General features: G+C 41.8%; 1 protein-coding gene across 7 annotated transcripts in view; it reads right to left on the bottom strand.

Moving 5' to 3' along the window:
• myo9b (myosin IXb) overlaps positions 1-20,187 on the bottom strand; it is a 138,618-nt gene that overhangs the window by 72,754 nt on the left and 45,677 nt on the right. For all 7 annotated transcript variants that reach the window (XM_061920830.1, XM_061920829.1, XM_061920834.1 and 4 more), the window contains exons 4-10: positions 17,415-17,509; positions 17,283-17,345; positions 17,025-17,124; positions 14,647-14,747; positions 14,113-14,236; positions 10,148-10,240; positions 6,604-6,720 (exon numbers count right to left, since the gene is read on the bottom strand). In XM_061920830.1, the coding sequence (XP_061776814.1) occupies positions 6,604-6,720; positions 10,148-10,240; positions 14,113-14,236; positions 14,647-14,747; positions 17,025-17,124; positions 17,283-17,345; positions 17,415-17,509 (693 nt within the window). The remainder of the gene's footprint in view (positions 1-6,603; positions 6,721-10,147; positions 10,241-14,112; positions 14,237-14,646; positions 14,748-17,024; positions 17,125-17,282; positions 17,346-17,414; positions 17,510-20,187) is intronic.

Below are 20,187 nucleotides of genomic sequence, written 5' to 3' on the forward strand. Positions count from 1 at the left end.
ACCTCATCACAGGGCCAACACAGATAGACAGACAACACTCACACACTAGGGCCAATTTAGTGTTGCCCAATAATAATTAATAAATATCAATGACATATCAAATAAAATTTTAATAAAAATTTGGTGGTAGCGGGGGTGTATATTGTGGTGTCCGGGAAGAGTTAGTGCTGCAAGGGGTTCTGGGTATTACGTGTGTTACGGTGCAGATGTTCTCCCGAAACGTGTTTGTCATTCTTGTTTGGTGTGGCTTCACATTGTGGCACATATTTGTAACATTGTTAAAGTCGTTTATACGGCCACCCTCAGTGTGACCTGTATGGCTGTCGACCAAGTATGCTTGCATTCATTCGTGTGTGTTAAAGCCGCAGATATTATGTGACTGGGCCGGCACGTTGTGTGTATGGCGGAAAAGCGGACATGACGACAGGTTGTAGAGAACGCTAAAGGCAGTGCCTTCGAGGCACGCCCCCAATATTGTTGTCCGGGTGGAAATTGGGAGAAATTCGGAAGAATTGTTGCCCCGGGAGATTTTCGGGAGGGGCAGTGAAATTCGAGAGTCTCTCGGGTAAATGTGTTGTTACAGCGGCACCGCCCCTGTATAATACCGGCGGGCCAGTTCTAATCTTAATTTGATATTACCTCAACGGCCAAATGAAATTACACGGCGGGCCAAATTTGGCCCACGGGCCAGAGTTTGACACCCGTGCTCTAGAAACTCAAAGCGCTTTACATAGTGAAACCTATTATCTACATCTTTGAGCTTTATTTGAACCAGTATGGGTGGCACTAAGAGCAGGCGAGTAAAGTGTCTTGCCCTAACTGCTGGCATGGCGGTATGGCGTGGTGCAGTGGTTCTCAAATGGGGGTACGCGTACCCCTGGGGGTACTTGAAGGTATGCCAAGGGGAACGTGAGATTTTTTTAAAAATACTCTTAAAAATAGCAACAATTAAAAAATCCTTTATAAATATATTTATTGAATAATCCTTCAACAAAATATGAATGTAAGTTCATAAAATGAAAATAAATGCAACAATGCAATATTCAGTGTTGACAGCTAGATTTTTTGTGGACATGTTCCATAACTATTGATGTTAAAGATTTCTTTTTTTTGTGAAGAAATGTTTAGAATTAAGTTCATGAATCCAGATGGATCTCTATTACAATCCCCAAAGAGGGCACTTTAAGTTGATGATTACTTCTATGTGTAGAAATCTTTATTTATAATTGAATCACTTGTTTATTTTTCAGCAAGTTTTTAGTTATTCTTTATATCTTTTTTTCCAAATAGTTCAAGAAAGACCACTACAAATGAGCAATATTTTGCACTGTTATACAATTTAATAAATCAGAAACTGATGACATAGTGCTGTATTTTACTTCTGTATCTCTTTTTTTTCAACTAAAAATGCGTTGCTCTGATTAGGGGGTACTTGAATTACAAAAAATGTTCACAGGGGGTACATCACTGAAAAAAGGTTGAGAACCACTGACATAAAACATAACGTTAGGTGAGGCACAATATCGTAACGTGCCACAAGTTTCATCATGTAACATGTAACATAACGCACAACCATGTTTGATATTGTAGCATGCCATAATGCAACATAATGGGACTATCCGTCCATCCATCCATTTTCTACTGCTTATTCCCTTCGGGGGCGCTGGTGCCTATCTCAGCTATAATCGGGCGGAAGGCGGCATACACCCTGGACAAGTCTCCACAGCAAATTAAGTAATGTGTAGTGAATAAAATTGATATAGCGCTTTTCTGTAGAAACTCAAGGTGCTTTACATAGTGGAACTTATCTACATCTTTAAGCTACATTTGAACCAGTATGGGTGGCACTAAGAGCAGGTGAGTAAAGTCAAGTGAATCCTATTTATATAGTGCTTTTTCTCTAGTGACTCAAAGCGCTTTACATAATGAAACCCAATATCTAAAGTTACATTTAAAGCAGTGTGGGTGGCACTGGGAGCAGGTGGGTCAAGTGTCTTGCCCAAGGACACAACGGCATAGCTCGGTTGGTAAAGCGGCCGGGCCAGCAACTTGAGGGTTGCAGGTTCGATCCCTGCTTCCGCCATCCTAGTCACTGCCGTTGTGTCCTTGGGCAAGACACTTTACCCACCGGCTCCCAGTGCCACCCACACTGCTTTAAATGTAAAAAATAGATATTGGGTTTCACTTTGTAAGCGCTAGAGAAAAAGCGCTATATAATTCACTTCACTTCAGTAACTATGATGGCAGAAGCGGGGATCGAACCTGGAACCCTCAAGTTGCTGGCACGGCCACTATACCAACCGAGCTATACCGCCCGGTGTGTCTTGCCCACGTTGCTGGCATGGCGGTATGGCGTAGTGGGTAGAGCGGCCGTGCCAGCAACTTGAGGGTTGCAGGTTCGATCCCTGCTTCCGCCATCCTAGTCACTGCCGTTATGTCCTTGGGCAAGACACTTTACCAACCTGCTCCCAGTGCCACTCACACTGCTTTAAATGTAAAAATTAGATATTGGGTTTCACTTTGTAAGCGCTTTTGAGTCACTAGAGAAAAAGCGCTATATAATTCACTTCACTTCAGTAACTATGATGGCAGAAGTGGGGATCGAACCTGGAACCCTCAAGTTGCTGGCACGGCCACTCTACCAACCGAGCTATACCGCCCGGTGTGTCTTGCCCACGTTGCTGGCATGGCGTAGTGGGTAGAGCGGCAGTGCCAAAAAACCTGAGGGTTGCAGGTTCGTTCCCCGCCTCTTGACATCCAAATCGCTGCCGTTGTGTCCTTGGGCAGGACACTTCAGTCTTTCCCCCGGTGCCGCTCACACCGGTGAATGAATGATAGGTGGTGGTCGGAGGGGCCGTAGGCGCAAACTGCCAGCCTCGCTTCCGTCAGTCTACCCCAGGGCAGCTGTGGCTACAGATGTAGCTTACCACCACTCGGTGTGAATGTATGATGGGTTCCCACTTCTCTGTGAGCACTTTGAGTATCTATGAATAGAAAAGCGCGATATAAAATCTAATCCATCATTATTATTATTATTATTATGGCCGCTCTACCAACCGAGCCATGCAGCCCCGAAGTATATCCTTATGTGGCATACCGATGCATAAAATGCCATGTATGACACGGAACATAACAGAACACACCCAAAGTGTTATGATGTAACATACCACAACACGCCAAGTATGGCAGCGGAACTAATACACCAACATGTAATGTCCGGAATTCGATAACGACCGATTATGTAACATGCCATAACAGCATGTAACCTACTCAGTGGTGTAGAGCAGGGGTCGGGAACCTTTTTGGCTGAGAGAGCCAAAAAAGCCAAATATTTTAAAATATATTTCCTTAAGAGCCATATAATATTTTTTTTTAACACTGAACACAACTAAACACGTGCATTTTTAAGACCAACATTTCTAGAGTATAATAAGTCTCTTATTCTTTGTAATAACATTGTTATTCTGAAGCTAACTGTGGAGGGGGCGTGGCCTGCGGGCCTGCAGCGACAGGTGCATAGATGGCCCACCTGGTCCTTGTTATCTAATCACCTGTCGCTCTGTTATAAGCAGCAACCAGGAAGAGAGACTGGGTTGGGGCTGGAAATACTATTGCTGGAAAGCAACTGAGAGACTTATTGAAAAATAAAACAATATTGTTACCCTGAAACAGGCTCTCATGTCGGTGCTTGGTGGTCTGAAGAACCCCCAGGAGGGCAAGCCCCACACTAACCAATAATAAATAAATAACTTCTTACCATTAACGCAACTTTTTGAACAAGTGCGGTAGAAAACGGATGGATGGATTAAAAATGCATGAGAATGTTTTATATTTTGAACATTATTTGTAACACTGTGATTACAAGTGGAATTATTCATTACCTATCGTGTTAAGCAACGTCAGCTCAGATTTATCAGAGCCAGATGCAGTCATCAAAAGAGCCACATCTGGCTCTAGAGCCATAGGTTCCCTACCCCTGCCATAGTGGTTAGAGTGTCTGTCCTGAGATGGGTAGGTTGTGAGTTCAAACCTCGGCCGAGTCATACTAAAGACTATAAAAATGGGAGCCAATACCTCCCTGCTTGTCACTCAGCATCAAGGGTTGGAATTGGGGGTTAAATCACAAAAAGTGATTCTGGGGCGTGGCACCGCTGCTGCTCGCTGCTCCCCTCACCTCCCAGGGGGTGAACAAGGGGATGGGTCAAATGCAGAGGACACATTTCACCACACCTAGTGTGTGTGTGACAATCATTGGTACTTTAACTTTAATTTTAACATAACAATAGAACCAACCCACCAAAATGTAATAAATTATAATGCAAAGTAGCTATAATCATACCGTTTCACTGATTGGCAACACTAAATGGTCCCTTGTGTGTGAATGTGAGTGTGAATGTTGTCTGTCTATCTGTGTTGGCCCTGCGATGAGGTGGCGACTTGTCCAGGGTGTATCCCGCCTTCTGCCCGATTGTAGCCGAGATAGGCGCCAGCGCCCCCCGCGACCCCAAAAGGGAATAAGCGGTAGAAAATGGATGGATGGGTAGCTATAATCATACCGTTTCATGATGTGACATACCATAACACAACAGCATTTATGACAACGTAACAAAACGAAACTAACACACCAAAATACGTAATAATATGCCATTACTGTACGTAACGTGTCATAAAGTTCCATAACATAATGCTGTGGATTATAGCGTGACATAACAGAACCAAAACATCAAAATCCAACATTATAACAGTACAGGTAATATGTCATTAAGTGCTATGATGTAAGATTAATACACCATGACATAACACCATGTATGATAACATAACCCAACGGGATTACTACAACGCAAAAAAAGAAATCTAAGTAAGATGAAATATCTCAAATAAGGGTGATATTTGCTTATTTTCTGTCTGATAAGATCATTCTTCTCACTAAGCAGATTTTATGCTAGAGTGTTTTACTTGTTTTAAGGGTTTTGTTCCTAAATGATGTCAGTAAGATATTACAGCTTGTTGCTGAGACTTGATGACCTATATTGAGTAAAACATGCTTGAAACGAGAATATCAACTGTTGCAAAGCTTGGTCATCAACACTCACAAGTATTGAACTACTTTTTTAACGTAATCATTTCTTACTTCAAGCATGAAAAAAAAATCATGATGCACTTTATGTCAAGATAACGGCACCAGCATTACTTAATTTAAGAACATTTATCAATAGGGCTGTGAATCTTTGGGTGTCCCACGATTTGATTCAATAGCAATTCTTCTCGTCACGATTCGATATCTATTTTTTTGATCCGATTTGATTCTCGATTCAAAAACGATATTTTTCCGATTCAAAAGGATTCTGTATTCATTCAATACATAGGATTTCAGCAGGATCTACCCCAGTCTGCTGACATGCTAGCAGAGTAGTAGATTAAAAAAAAAAAACTTTTATAATTGTAAAGGACAATAATTTATCAACTGATTAAAACAAATTTACATTATTGCAACTAATAAACGAACCCAAAATATGACTTATTTTATCTTTGTGAAAACATTGGACACAGTGTGTTGTCAAGCTTATGAGATGCCATGCAAGTGTAAGCTACTGTGACACTATTGTTCTTTTTTATTATTTTTATAAATGTCTAATGATAATGTCAATGAGGGATTTTTAATCACTGCTATGCTGAAATTATAACTAATATTGATACTGTTGTTGATAATATTCATTTTTGTTTCACTACTTTTGGTTTGTTCTGTGTGGTGTTTGTGTCTTTATTGCAGTTCTGAGTGTTGCTGGGTCAGGTTTGGTTTAGGAATTGGATTGCATTGTTATGGTATTGCTGTGTATTGTTTTGTTGGATTGATTAAAAAAAAAAATATATATATATATATATATATATATATATTTTTTTTTTTAAATCGATTTTTTAAAAATGAGAACCAATTCTGAATCGCACAAAGTATTCGATTCGATTCGAATCGATTTTTTCCAACACCCCTGTTTATCAACATATTGAGCAAAAAGGTCTATTTTTTTCTACCCAGAAAAGTGCACTTGTTATTAGCGAGAATATACATATTTTAAGCAATTTTTGGCTTCATTGAGGTTAGCTCATTTTACTTGTTTTGGAAAGTCTTGACAAGCCAAATTTTCTTGTTCTATCGGCAGGTAATTTTGCTTACTTCAAATAAAATACCCCTCATTGTTTTATGTATTTTTTTTCTCCTTTTTGAACACTGACTTTTTGCAGTGTACACTATAATCTATTAGAGCATTATATATAGCTAACATACAATTACGTAAGAGGCCTTATCGTAAAATAACATACCAAAAGGAAACATGTCACAAGTTTATAACGTAAAGGCATGTAACATAAGGTAACATCCCATGAGATTGTGTAAAATGCCATAAAATAACCTGACATTCCAAATCATGACATACCATAACATAAGGTAATGTAGCTTCATGTAATGCAACATGAAAGACAATTAAGTAAAATACCCTAATGTCAAAACACCTGCAAACCTGCAGTTTGCGGCTGCAATGCGAGTGAAACATCATTTATTGTGGAGGAGTTGTTCGACCCAACCCTGGACTTGATGCTTTGACTTACACAAACGGACTCCTCCATGTCACGCCTGTTGAGCAGAGCGTGGTTGATGTGAAGGACGATCCAGTCAAACAGAGCGCCGTACAGAGACTTTGCCATGGAGTCACGGGCAGACGTGGCCTTGAAACAAAACAAATACATTGGACACTCGAATTACAAAACCCTGTTTTTGCTAACCTTTGTGCATTTGCTATTGGGGCTCCAGTACTCTGGAGTGCCCTCCCGGTAACAGTTAGAAATGTTACCTCAGTAGAAGCATTTAAGTCCCATCTTAAAACTCATTTGTATACGCTAGCCTTTAAATAGACCCCCTTTTTAGACCAGTTGATCTGCCGTTTCTTTTCTGCTCTGCTCCCTCTCCTTCGTGGAGGGGAGGAAGGCACAGGTTCAGTGGCCACGGACAAAGTGCTGGCTGTCCAAAGTCATCTGTGCATCGGTTGGGGACGTCCCTGCGCTGCTGACCTGTCTCCGCTCGGGATGGTCTCCTGCTGGGCCCACTAAGGACTGGACTCTCACTATTATGTTAGATGCACTATGGACTGGACTCTCTCACTATTATGTTAGATCCACTATGGACTGGACTCTCACACTATTATGTCAGATCCACTATGGACTGGACTCTCACACTATTATGTCAGATCCACTATGGACTGGACTCTCACACTATTATGTTAGATCCACTATGGACTGGACTCTCACACTATTATGTTAGATCCACTATGGACTGGACTCTCACACTATTATGTTAGATCCACTATGGACTGGACTCTCACACTATTATGTTAGATCCACTATGGACTGGACTCTCACTATTATGTTAGATCCACAATGGACTGGACTCTCACTATTATGTTAGATCCATTATGGACTGGACTCTCACACTATTATGTTAGATCCACTATGGACTGGACTCTCACTATTGTGTTCGATCTATGGACTGGACTCTCACACTATTATGTTAGATCCACTATGGACTGGACTCTCACTATTATGTTAGATCCACTATGGACTGGACTCTCACACTATTATGTTACATCCAATATGGACCAGACTCTCACTATTATGTTAGATCTACTATAGACTGGACTCTCATACTCTTATGTTCGATCTACTATGGACTGGACTCTCACACGATTATGTTAGATCCACTATGGACTGAACTCTCACTATTATGTTAGATCCACTATGGACTGGACTCTCACACTATTATGTTAGATCCACTATGGACTGAACTCTCACTATTATGTTAGATCTACTATGGACTGGACTCTCATACTCTTATGTTCGATCTACTATGGACTGGACTCTCACACTATTATGTTAGATCCACTGTGGACTGGACTCTCACACTATTATGTTAGATCCACTATGGACTGAACTCTCACTATTATGTTAGATCCACTATGGACTGGACTCTCACACTATTATGTTAGATCCACTATGGACTGGACTCTCACACTATTATGTTAGATCCACTATGGACTGGACTCTCACACTATTATGTTAGATCCACTATGGACTGGACTCTCACTATTATGTTAGATCCACAATGGACTGGACTCTCACTATTATGTTAGATCCATTATGGACTGGACTCTCACACTATTATGTTAGATCCACTATGGACTGGACTCTCACTATTGTGTTCGATCTATGGACTGGACTCTCACACTATTATGTTAGATCCACTATGGACTGGACTCTCACTATTATGTTAGATCCACTATGGACTGGACTCTCACACTATTATGTTACATCCAATATGGACCAGACTCTCACTATTATGTTAGATCTACTATAGACTGGACTCTCATACTCTTATGTTCGATCTACTATGGACTGGACTCTCACACGATTATGTTAGATCCACTATGGACTGAACTCTCACTATTATGTTAGATCCACTATGGACTGGACTCTCACACTATTATGTTAGATCCACTATGGACTGAACTCTCACTATTATGTTAGATCTACTATGGACTGGACTCTCATACTCTTATGTTCGATCTACTATGGACTGGACTCTCACACTATTATGTTAGATCCACTGTGGACTGGACTCTCACACTATTATGTTAGATCCACTATGGACTGAACTCTCACTATTATGTTAGATCCACTATGGACTGGACTCTCACACTATTATGTTAGATCCACTATGGACTGAACTCTCACTATTATGTTCGATCTACTATGGACTGGACTCTCACACTATTATGTTAGATCCACTGTGGACTGGACTCTCACACTATTATGTTAGATCCACTATGGACTGGACTCTCACACTATTATGTTGGATCCACTATGGACTGGACTCTCACACTATTATGTTAGATCCACTATGGACTGGACTCTCACACTATTATGTTAGATCCACTATGGACTGGACTCTCACACTATTATGTTAGATCCACTATGGACTGGACTCTCACTATTATGTTAGATCCACAATGGACTGGACTCTCACTATTATTTTAGATCCATTAAGGACTGGACTCTCACACTATTATGTTAGATCCACTATGGACTGGACTCTCACACTATTATGTTTGATCCACTATGGACTGGACTCTCACACTATTATGTTTGATCCACTATGGACTGGACTCTCACTATTATGTTCGATTTACTATGGACTGGACTCTCACACTATTATGTTACATCCAATATGGACCAGACTCTCACTATTATGTTAGATCTACTATAGACTGGACTCTCATACTCTTATGTTCGATCTACTATGGACTGGACTCTCACACGAATATGTTAGATCCACTATGGACTGAACTCTCACTATTATGTTAGATCCACTATGGACTGGACTCTCACACTATTATGTTAGATCCACTATGGACTGAACTTTCACTATTATGTTAGATCTACTATGGACTGGACTCTCATACTCTTATGTTCGATCTACTATGGACTGGACTCTCACACTATTATGTTAGATCCACTGTGGACTGGACTCTCACACTATTATGTTAGATCCACTATGACTGGACTCTCACACTATTATGTTAGAATCCACTATGGACTGGACTCTCACACTATTATGTTAGATCCACTATGGACTGGACTCTCACAATATCATCTTAGATTTACTCGACATCCATTGCACCGGTCGCCCAGGCAGGGGTGCCCACATCTGCGGTCCCCTCCAAGGTTTCTCATTGTCATCCCATTGGGTTGAGTTTTTCCTTGCCCTGATGTGGGATCTGAGCTGAAGATGTTGGTGTGGCTTGTGCAGCCCTTTAAGAAAATCGTGATTTAGGGCAATACAATTAAACTTTGATAGTTGATGCTTTGCCCTTGTTATGTTTGTTTTATAGTACTTTTGTCAAGGGAAGAGCCCATAATTCATATTTACATGGTTTCTTATAGAGAAATTTGCTTCACTATACAAACAGTTCTATTTACAAATCCTGGTCAAGAACCAATTAAGTTCGTAAATCCAGGGTTCACAGTACTCACAAGGACAGTTACAAAACAGAAAGTAATCTCAAACCAAAACAATACACCCAATGAGTCATTCAGTAAGTACCTCCTCCGGTCGTGTGTGTTGTGAAAACACTGTGCCGCTGTTGGTTGACAACCTCCTCTCGGTCAGAGTCTTTACAAGCAGCTCCTTTTCAACCTGGAACGTACAAAACTATCTACGTTGGTGGTTTTTTTTTAGATATAATTTGTCACATTTGCAAAGTAGAAAAAGCTAAAACACAATGCAACACATCAGAGTAAGAAGTCATTGCAAACTGTGTCAAGATTAAATAAATTAAATACATAAATATTTCAATAATTATGAAGATGTGCCACTATTTAATTCTAATTGTAACTAAATACATAAATGTGTTATTAAATATCTCATAAATGTATTTATTTAATTATATTTTCTATAGCTCGGTTGGTAGAGCGACCGTGCCAGCAACTTGAGGGTTGCAGGTTCGATTCCCGCTTACGCCATCCTAGTCACTGCCGTTGTGTCCTTGGGCAAGACACTTTACCCACCTGCTCCCAGTGCCACCCACACTGGTTTAAATGTAACTTAGATATTGGGTTTCACTATGTAAAGCGCTTTGAGTCACTAGAGAAAAAGCGCTATATAAATATCATTCACTATAAATTTATTTTTAATTATTGATTGGATTATATAATGGATTAGATGGATACAGGACTTTTCAAGACAAAGCGCTTTAAATGACAACTGGGAACCCATTATCTAATCACTTCACACATTTATTATTAATTATTGTGTCATTATTTAATTGTTTATTAATTATTCTAGGATTTACTTCATTATTTCATGAGCCAGTGTGTCGGGTTCATGACATTATTTGATCTCTCAAACACAGACGCAAAGTCAGTGGGCGGAGCCCAACACCTGATTGGTTACCCGCACTTGATTGATTGAGACTTTTATTAGTAGATTGCAGAGTACAGTACATATTCCGTACAATTGACCACTAAATGGTAACACCCGAATAAGTTTTTCAACTTCTTTAAGTCGGGGTCCACGTTAATCAATTCACTCCTTCTTGTCCGTTGAAATTCAACCAGAGAAGTAGGCTACTGTTTGGTCTGAAAGTGCGAGAAATAACTCTGACCCGATCCATGCAGGTTTTGCTTTGAATGTACTTTGCAAGGTCTAAAATATCAATCACCAACTCCCAAAAAAGTAGGAGTGGCGACCTGTCTCAAGCCTTCTGCCCAAGTGCAGGGTGGGATAGGATCCAGCCCCCCTGCGATCCCGAAAGGGACAAGCGGTACAAAAATGGATGGAAAGATGGATATCCTCATTCGCTGCCACGTTTTGAAAGATGTCCAAAGTTCTGGGCACGCCAGACTTCTGTTAGTTTGTCAGAATAATTGTATCCAAGTTATCACAAAACTTTGTGTTTCAATGAGTTCCCGGCCAGCAGATAAAAGCGGTCTTTGATCTTACCAATCAAAAGGCTTGTAAAACTCCACTGTGTAGGATGGGAAGCAACATGAAGGGGTCAGTTTTTTTGATTTATTGTAATCCACAGGAAGGTTTTGTCTTGACCCGAGATCTACAAAGCTAATCTAAAAACCAGAGCACCGCAGGGAACGGTGCTGGCCCCTCTTCTCTTCACCCTGTACACCGCTGACTTCTGCTACAACTCAGAGCTGTGTCACATCTAGAAGTACGCAAAAGACACAGCCATTGTCGAGTGATTCAGGGACGGCAGAGAGGAGGAGTTTCGGAGCCTGGAGAGGGACTTTGCTGTCTGGTGCCACAGGAACCTCTTGCAGCTCGATCCGTCAAAGACCAAGGATCTGGTCATTGACTTTGGGAGGTCGAGTCCAAGGTCACAACCTATTGTGATCGAGGGAGTCGAGGTACAGACCATGGACTCATTCAAGAACTTTGGGGTGTGGGTGGACAATAAGCTGGACTGGACTGTTAACACGGACCACTTGTACAGGAAAGGACAGAGCAGGCTGTACTTCTTGAGGTCCTTCAACATCTGTAAAGAACTCTCGTGGATGTACTACCAGTCTGTGGTTGCCAGTGTTCTGTTCTACATGGTAGTGTGCTGGGGGTGCAGCTCCAGACTGGAAAAACTGATCAGGCGGGCCGGTTCTACGATCGGAATAAAACTGGACTAACTGGTCACGGTGGCAGAGGAAGAGGACTGTTGACAAACTAGTGAGCATCCTGGATGATGCCAGTCACCCTCTGCATAGTGTTATCACTAACCAGAGGAGCCTGTTCAGTGCTAGACTGCTTCATCCCAGGTGCAGGACTAATAGACTCAAAAACTCCTTTGTCCCACACGCCATTAGACTGTACAACTCCTCTCTGGGGCGGGGGGCAGGGGGTACTAGGATGACAGGGGATGCAAAACAATAACAGTGCAATACTTTTTCGTAACATGGTCACTACTGCCTAGTTTCTCTTGTTATATTCTGATTTTACCGTTTTATTTTTATTCCCATTGCTTTTTATTTTTTATTCTTATTGTAATATTTTTCTATTTTGTTTCCATTTATACCCCCATTATTTACTTTTTAAATTCGATCTCAACTCTGTACACTGCTGCTGGAATTTTAATTTTCCTGAGGGAACTCTCCTGAAGGACTCAATACAGTAATATCTGTGAAGTGAAGTGAATTATATTTATATAGCGCTTTTCTCTAGTAACTCAAAGCGCTTTTACATAGTAAAACCCAATATTTAAGTTACATTTAAAGCAGTGTGGTTGGCACTGGGAGCAGGTGGGTAAAGTGTCTTGCCCAAGGACACAACAGCAGTGACTAGGATGGCGGAAGCGGGGACCGAACCTGGAATCCTGAAGTGGCTGGCACGGCCACTCTACCTTAATTCCTATTATAATTAATTGACACATTTAAATATTTATGTATGAATTTAATTTGTCCCATTTGACCCTTCGTATCCCAATAGAGCAGGGGTGCCCATTACGTCGATCGCGGGCTACCAGTCGACCGCGGGGGGTGTGTCAGTCGATCTCGAGCCAGGCTTTTTAAAAAAATAGACCTAAAAATTAGTGATCATCAATCTTCACCAAGACGTCACTTAAATGACATTCACGGTACCGGAGGGTCTTGTGAGATGACGCTGGCTGCTGCAAGATCATTATTATGAAAATATGACCGAGAGGAAGGCGACAAAACACTTTTTATTTCAACAGACTCTCGCGCCGTACCTTCCGTCAAAACTCTAAAGGCCGACTGCACATTTCCTATCTTCACAATAAAAGCCCTGCTTCATGCTGCCTGCGCTAACTAAATACAGAGTCTCGGAAAACTGGCGTGCATAAGCGATCCCTCAGAAAGCTGGCGTGTACATCACTTGTGCACGCCAGCTTTCCGAGACTCTTATTTTGTTAGCGCAGGCAGCATGAAGCAGGGCTTTTATTGTGAAGATAGGAAATGTGCAGTCGGCCTTTAGAGTTTTGACGGAAGGGACGGCGCGAAAGTCTGTTGAAATAAAAAGTTTTTCTCGCCTTCCTCTCTGTCATTTTTTCATAATAATGAACTGGCAGCAGCCAGCGTCATCTCACAGGACCCTCGGGTGCCGTGAATGTCAATCAAGCAAGCTACGGAATTTGCCGCCAATGTTTTTCTTGTAAAGTGTATGGAAGCTGGATGAATTAGATGCCAAAAACCAACCACTTTCATGTGGTATTGTACAGAAAGGACAACTTTTTTTCTCCTCCATTTGAAAATGTGGGCGTTATCATCATTACTGTCTGATTCCAATCAATGCAAGTCATCAGAATCAGGTAATACACCAACTTATATTCTTGTCTTCGTGAAAGAAAGACATCTATATGTGTTACACATGCTTGTATTATCATTAAACACATTTAACTTGTTTACAAAAATTCATAAATAAATAAATATAAATGATATATATAAATGAGGTAGATCCCCTCGAGTTGGTCAATTGAAAAGTAGCTCGCCTGCAGAAAAAGTGTGGGCACCCCTGCAATAGAGCTTCTTTAGTGGAAGGATTCAACCTACCTTGAGAAGCTGCGACAACGTGGACAAAACGTCCGCCGGTCCGACCTCCAGAGCGCCACTGTCCTCTGACAGAGTAAAGCTCACGTTGCCCAAGAGCAAGATGGCGGAAAGGGTGGAAAATATGCTGCACACAAACACACATTTTCAATGAATGTCGTCTTTACAAGTGCCAACCAGAAGCAAACATTGGCAGCGCGTGAGTCTTTTTGCTCAACCTTCCAACTGATGGACATAACCTGGCTTCATGTTGTCACTCAGCATCATATCCAACCTGATAGAACTTTGTAGCACTAACGCCACATTTTTCCCCGGCTCGACTCGACTAGCTTGGACTTGTTTCTTACAGACGGCAGAAACCAGACGGGGTAAAGTGAGTCCCTCTTTCACCTGTTGACGTCATTTGGCTCACACGGAGTGCTAAGACCCTTTGACTTAAAATAATGGTGCGCCTGGAATGTTTGGGTTTTTAATCAGACTAAAACTTGGAATTTAGGACCTAACTGGCATTAGGGGCGTGTCACTTATCACACATACTGTTTCTTAGTGGACGGCAGGAAGCCAACCATTTCCATGGCTTGATGAAGCCTCTTGTACTCATGTCCGAGCTTTGCCTCATCGTCCAAGAGAAGATCTTCCTAAAGGACAAAGAGATGACATAAATTTGGTCAGGTGTTCGCCACCAGGTTCAGTTTCCTTTCATACAGTTACATACTCCACACCAAACTCCATCCATACATACATCTTCCTCCGCTTATCCAAGGTGTAACACACTCATTTGTTTTGACAAGAATAAGAAAGTTTGATCATATTACGCCTATACTGTATATACCTTTTTTACATACATATATATACATATATATATATATATATATATATATATATATATATATATATATATATATACACACTGGCTCACCTGCACTAGCTTCCTGTGCACTTAAAATGTGACTCTAAGGTTTTACTACTTACGTATAAAATACTACACGGTCTAGCTCCATCCTATATTGCCGATTGTATTGTACCATATGTCCCGGCAAGAAATCTGCCTTCAAAGAACTCTGGCTTATTAGTGATTCCCAGAGCCCAAAAAAAGTCTGCGGGCTACAGAGCGTTTTCTATTGGGGCTCCAGTACTCTGGAATGCCCTCCTAGTAACAGAGATGCTACCTCAGTAGAAACATTTAAGTCCCATCTTAAAAATCATTTGTATAACCCCGCCTATAAAGAGACCCCCCATTTAGACCAGTTGATCTGCCATTTCTTTTCTTTGCTGCTCTGCTCTTCCCCCCTCGGATGAAGTGCTGGCTGTCCAGAGTCGGGACCCCGGGGTGGACCGCTCGCCTGTGCATCGGTTGGGGACATCTTTGCGCTGCTGACCTTTCTCTGTTCGGGATGGTCCCCTGCTGGCCCCGCTATGGACTGGACTCTCACACTATTATGTTAGATCCACTATGGACTGGACTCTCACACTATTATGTTAGATCCACTATGGACTGGACTCTCACACTATTATGTTAAATCCACTATGGACTGGACTCTCACACTATTATGTTAGATCTACTATGGACTGAACTCTCACACCCTTCCATCCATCCATTTTCTACCGCTTATTCCCTTTCGGGGTTGCGGGGGGCGCTGGCGCCTATCTCAGCTACAATCGGGCGGATGGCGGGGTACACCCTGGACAAGTCGCCACCTCATCGCAGGACTCTCACACTATTTTGTTAAATCCACTATGGACTGGACTCTCACACTATTATGTTAGATCCACTATGGACTGGACTCTCACACTATTATGTTAAATCCACTATGGACTGGATTCTCATGCTATTATGTTAGATCAACTATGGACTGGGCTCTCACTATTATGCTAGATCCACTAAGGACTGGACTCTTACACCATTATGTTAGATCCACTATGCACTGGACTCTCACACCATTACGTTAGATCCACTATGGACTGGACTCTCACACTATTATGTTAAATCCACTATGGACTGGATTCTCATGCTATTATGTTAGATCAACTATGGACTGGGCTCTCACTATTATGCTAGATCCACTAAGGACTGGACTCTTACACCATTATGTTAGATCCACTATGCACTGGACTCTCACACCATTACGTTAGATCCACTATGGACTGGACTCTCACACTATTATGTTAGAACCACTACGGACTGGACTCTCACACTATTATGTTAGATCCACTATGGACTGGACTGTCACTATTATGTTAGATCCACTATGGACTGGACTATGCGGTCCTCTCCAATTTTTCTCATTGTCATCCCACTGGGTTGAGTTTTTCCTTGCCTCGATGTGCGCAGCCCTTTTAGACACTTGTGATTTAGGGCTATATAAGTAAACATTGATTGATTGATTGTATTATTTAAAAAAAAAAAGGGGGGGTGAAAAATAATCTAATCCGCGCTCAGGAATAATGTGATCTGGATTTTATGGACCCCAACGACCGCGTTATATCGAACTTTGTGTGCAGTACGCCAAATATCATGTGTCATTACGAAACATAGCATTACATTACATAATTCAACTTTGTGTAGTGGTGAGCTTACATAGCTGCACGAGAGGGTAAAAACATTACAAAGAGCTCCCAGTGTAATGCTGAATTATATTTAAGACATTTTCTGACATTGTCAATCAAAACTGAGCAAAACTATTCTTGTAAGATAGAAGTAAAGTCCAATTCTAAAGGAAATCCTGCTGTCGTGTAAAGATGACCTTCTGCTGACCTTACATGTTCCCTGATGTGACCACACCCACAAACCACAAATATGTTTAGTATTGGGGACAAAACAGCATGAAAATCATGACCATTGATAGACAAAGTATTTTCCAGTTTGTGTTGCAAAAACATTCCCTGCCCCAACACAGTGTACAGAGCAAAGGTACCTGCTTGAGGTAGACATAATCCTGGGGCGCCAACAGACGGAATTCCTCCTGCTCCTCTTTGGACGCCCCCACCAGCAGGTAGTAGAAGACGTGGTAGTTCCTGCGGGTTTTACAGGCCACCATGCATAGTTAACCACCACTGCTACTGACTAAACATTTCACAATCATAAAGTGTGTAACAAATGTACGCTCATTACATGAATGTGAGCAAACAGATTTTATGACGCCTCCACTAAAAGGGCTGTATTTCACTCTTACCTCTCCCTCTTATTTCTGCCAACCAGGCGGCATTTTTCAAGTAGGTACTTCCTGATAACTGCCCTGAGGAGACAAAAACCATTAATGCTTTGCCTTAGAACATAACTGCTGCAAGTATCCCAAACCTCTTACCCTCGGATTACGCCGCTCTCCAGATAGTTGAGCTGGATAAATTTCCCAAAGCGACTGGAGTTGTCGTTCTCTTGGGTCTTTGCGTTGCCAAACGCCTGTTTGAGACGAAGGAAATCATCTTTTTTTAAAGCCAAGAAGAACAAAAAACGTGGTGTACCACAGGGATCAATATTTGGACCAAAATTGTAGAATCTTTATATAAATGCCATTAATAAAGTTACAAAATACTTAAAGAGTAATATTTCAATCAATCAATCAATCAATGTTTACTTATATAGCCCTAAATCACTAGTGTCTCAAAGGGCTGCACAAACCACTACGACATCCTCGGTAGGCCCACATAAGGGCAAGGAAAACTCACACCCAGCGGGACGTCGGTGACAATGATGACTATGAGAACATGATACTGTGAAAGATCAATCCATAATGGATCCAACATAGTCGCGAGAGTCCAGTCCAAAGCGGATCCAACACAGCAGCGAGAGTCCCGTTCACAGCGGAGCCAGCAGGAAACCATCCCAAGCGGAGGCTGATCAGCAGCGCAGAGACGTCCCCAGCCGATACACAGGCGAGCAGTACATGGCCACCGGATCGGACCGGACTCCCTCCACAAAGGAGAGTGGGACATAGAAGAAAAAGAAAAGAAACGGCAGATCAACTGGTCTAAAAAGGAAGTCTATTTAAAGGCTAGAGTATACAGATGAGTTTTAAGGTGAGACTTAAATGCTTCTACTGAGGTAGAATCTCGAACTGTTACCGGGAGGGCATTCCAGAGTACTGGAGCCCGAAATGAAAAAGCTCTACAGCCCGCAGACTTTTTTTGGGCTTTGGGGATCACTAATAAGCCGGAGTCCTTTGAACGCAGATTTCTTGCCGGGACATATTGTACAATACAATCGACAAGATAGGATGGAGCTAGACCGTGTAGTATTTTATACGTAAGTAGTAAAACCTTAAAGTCACATCTTAAGTGCACAGGAAGCCAGTGCAGGTGAGCCAGTACAGGCGTGATGTGATCAAACTTTCTTGTTCTTGTCAAAAGTCTAGCAGCCGCATTTTGTACCAACTGTAATCTTTTAATGCTAGACATGGGGAGACCCGAAAATAATACGTTACAGTAATCGAGGCGAGACCTAACAAACGCATGGATAATGATCTCAGCGTCTTTAGTGGACAGAATGGAGCGAATTTTAGCGATATTGCGGAGATGAAAGAAGGCCGTTTTAGTAACGCTTTTAATGTGTGCCTCAAAGGAGAGAGTTGGGTCGAAGATAATACCCAGATTCTTTACCGTGTCGCCTTGTTTAATTGTTTGGTTGTCAAATGTTAGAGTTGTATTATTTGAACGATACAACAGCGTTTTTTCCCCATCAGAGAACACACAGAATACAAAACCAATACAAATAAGAAATTAATCAATTAAAAGATGGTTTGACAAAAACAGACTACTTTTAAAGCTCAGTAAAACCGAAAAAAATGCTATTCGGTAACAGCAGAAGAGAAAGAGAAACAAACAACCTAATCTACGATTTGACTCCCTCGAACGGCCTTGACGCTGTGGAAACAGGATCAGGCTGTTCTGAAAACACCCCCGAGGACACCTTAATGCAGGGGTCGGGAACCTTTTTGGCTGAGAGAGCCCTGAAAGCCAAATATTTTAAAATGCATTTCCGTGAGAGCCATATTATATTTTTTAACACAGTTGGTACAAAATGCGGCTGCTAGACTTTTGACAAGAACAAGAAAGTTTGATCACATTACGCCTGTACTGGCTCACCTGCACTGGCTTCCTGTGCACTTAAGATGTGACTTTAAGGTTTTACTACTTACGTATAAAATACTACACGGTCTAGCTCCATCCTATCTTGCTGATTGTATTGTACCATATGTCCCGGTGAGAAATCTGCGTTCAAAGGACTCCGGCTTGTTAGTGATTCCCAAAGCCCAAAAAAAGTCTGCGGGGTATAGAACGTTTTCCGTTCGGGCTCCAGTACTCTGGAATACCCTCCCGGTAACAGTTCGAGATGCCACCTCAGTAGAAGCATTTAAGTCTCACCTTAAAACTCATTTGTATACTCTAGCCTTTAAATAGACTCCCTTTTTAGACCAGTTGATCTGCCGTTTCTTTTGTTTTTCTTCTATGTCCCACTCTCCCTTGTGGAGGGGGTCCGGTCCGATCCGGTGGCCATGTACTGCTTGCCTGTGTATCGGCTGGGGACATCTCTGCGCTGCTGATCCGCCTCCGCTTGGGATGGTTTCCTGCTGGCTCCGCTGTGAACGGGACTCTCGCTGCTGTGTTGGATCCGCTTTGGACTGGACTCTCGCGACTGTGTTGGATCCATTATGGATTGAACTTTCACAGTATCATGTTTGACCCGCTCGACATCCATTGCTTTCCTCCTCTCCAAGGTTCTCATAGTCATCATTGTCACCGACGTCCCACTGGGTCATTATTGTCACCGATGTCCCACTGGGTCATTGTCACCGATGTCCCACTGGGTGTGAGTTTTCCTTGCCCTTATGTGGGCCTACCGAGGATGTCATGGTGGTTTGTGCAGCCCTTTGAGACACTAGTGATTTAGGGCTATATAAGTAAACATTGATTGATTGATTGATTGATTGAAACTTTTATTTGTAGATTGTACAGTTCAGTACATATTCCGTACAATTGACCACTAAATGGTAACACCCGAATAAGTTTTTCAACTTGTTTAAGTCGGGGTCCACGTTAATCAATTCATGGTAGAATAAAATAGAATAGAATAGACTTTAT

Source organism: Nerophis ophidion, linkage group LG14 (genome assembly GCF_033978795.1).
Source record: "Nerophis ophidion isolate RoL-2023_Sa linkage group LG14, RoL_Noph_v1.0, whole genome shotgun sequence".
NCBI classification, from domain to species: domain Eukaryota; kingdom Metazoa; phylum Chordata; class Actinopteri; order Syngnathiformes; family Syngnathidae; genus Nerophis; species Nerophis ophidion.